The sequence below is a fragment of the Porites lutea genome, chromosome 6 (genome assembly GCF_958299795.1).
Source record: "Porites lutea chromosome 6, jaPorLute2.1, whole genome shotgun sequence".
Classification (NCBI taxonomy): domain Eukaryota; kingdom Metazoa; phylum Cnidaria; class Anthozoa; order Scleractinia; family Poritidae; genus Porites; species Porites lutea.
The window spans coordinates 22,589,289-22,590,411 of NC_133206.1; the positions used below are offsets into that span (position 1 = coordinate 22,589,289).

Genomic DNA, 1,123 nt, shown 5'->3' on the forward strand with positions numbered 1-1,123 from the left:
CAAGGAAGGAAGTTTCATGTTTCAATAAGTGTGAGGAGCATTGTGAATGTAAGAAAGGTAAACTTACCAGTTGATACCGCGTGAGAAAAGATTTCACCAAAATGACCATCGACGATAGACTTTACAAGCTGGCATCGGTCCATCCTGTTTTTAAGAAAGATTTCGAGAAATTCATAGATCTCCACAGCACTGGCCGGAGATCAAGAACGAACTTTTTTCCTTTTCATCGGTGTTTTTGGTTGAGATGAAAAACGTACTACGCAGAAGTCGACTGTCGTGTAACTATACCCTACTGGGACTGGAGCAAAAACACTCAACATTAGTGGAGAGGAACTGGTGACGAAGACCTTTGGAACCCTGGTGATCATGGTTTAGGAGGAGATGGAGCCGGATAATGATGACAACTGTGTGGAGGGCGGACCTTTCAGCAAAGATAAATGGCGTCTCTTAAACGTGTCTGGAGGAGGATGTTTAAAAAGGGATTTCACGAAAGTCAGCCTTCGCTACAATAGTGAACAAGTGAACAAGTTACAACACGTTATCGCTGCCCCTGGAAGATTTCAAGAAATTATCTGTTTGGACTATAAGGCTTGTTGCATGCCTCACTTCGCAATCGGTGGCACAATTAAAGATAAAATAACAGCAAATGCCCCAGAACTGCTTCTTCACCATTCATTTGTGGACAAACTGTGGAATCAATGGCAAAATAAAGGAGAAGAATAGAAAAATGTCTACTTCTCAAGCATACCCTTCAAACTTTTTGGATCGAAGTATTATGGCTGGGAATTACTTGATTCTAGTAACCTCTCTGGTCAGGTGAAAGTTCTTTACGAAGAGTGAAAATAGAAAAAAGTTAGGCCTACTCTGGGACCTTATCTCGCCGCGAGATTGTGCGAGCTAATGCGAGTTTAGGCGAGTTAAGGCGAGATAAGGAAAAATTGAGCTCGCCTATTAGTTGCGAGTTATGGCGAGTTAAGGCGAGTTAAGGCGAGTTAGGGGAAAATGATCCACCTTATGTTGAGGTTATAAGGGTTAAAACTTATAATATGCTTTAGTAATATACATATAAAGATGCCTTGCAATCTTTGTATTTCTTATATATATAGTAGGCTCCATGTTGTCC

The 1,123-nt window shown here is 41.1% G+C and overlaps 1 protein-coding gene across 1 annotated transcript; it reads left to right on the plus strand.

Annotated features, from left to right (window-relative positions):
- The first annotated feature begins 381 nt into the window (after positions 1-381).
- On the plus strand, positions 382-723 carry LOC140942028 (uncharacterized). The gene has a single exon (XM_073391020.1). It carries the CDS (start codon positions 382-384, stop codon positions 721-723), a length of 342 nt encoding a protein of 113 aa, XP_073247121.1.
- The last annotated feature ends 400 nt before the right edge of the window (positions 724-1,123 follow it).

Bases quoted from the DNA above. Each gene is read 5' to 3' on its own strand.
- LOC140942028 (XM_073391020.1), top strand. From the start codon at position 382: ATGGAGCCGGATAATGATGACAACTGTGTGGAGGGCGGACCTTTCAGC.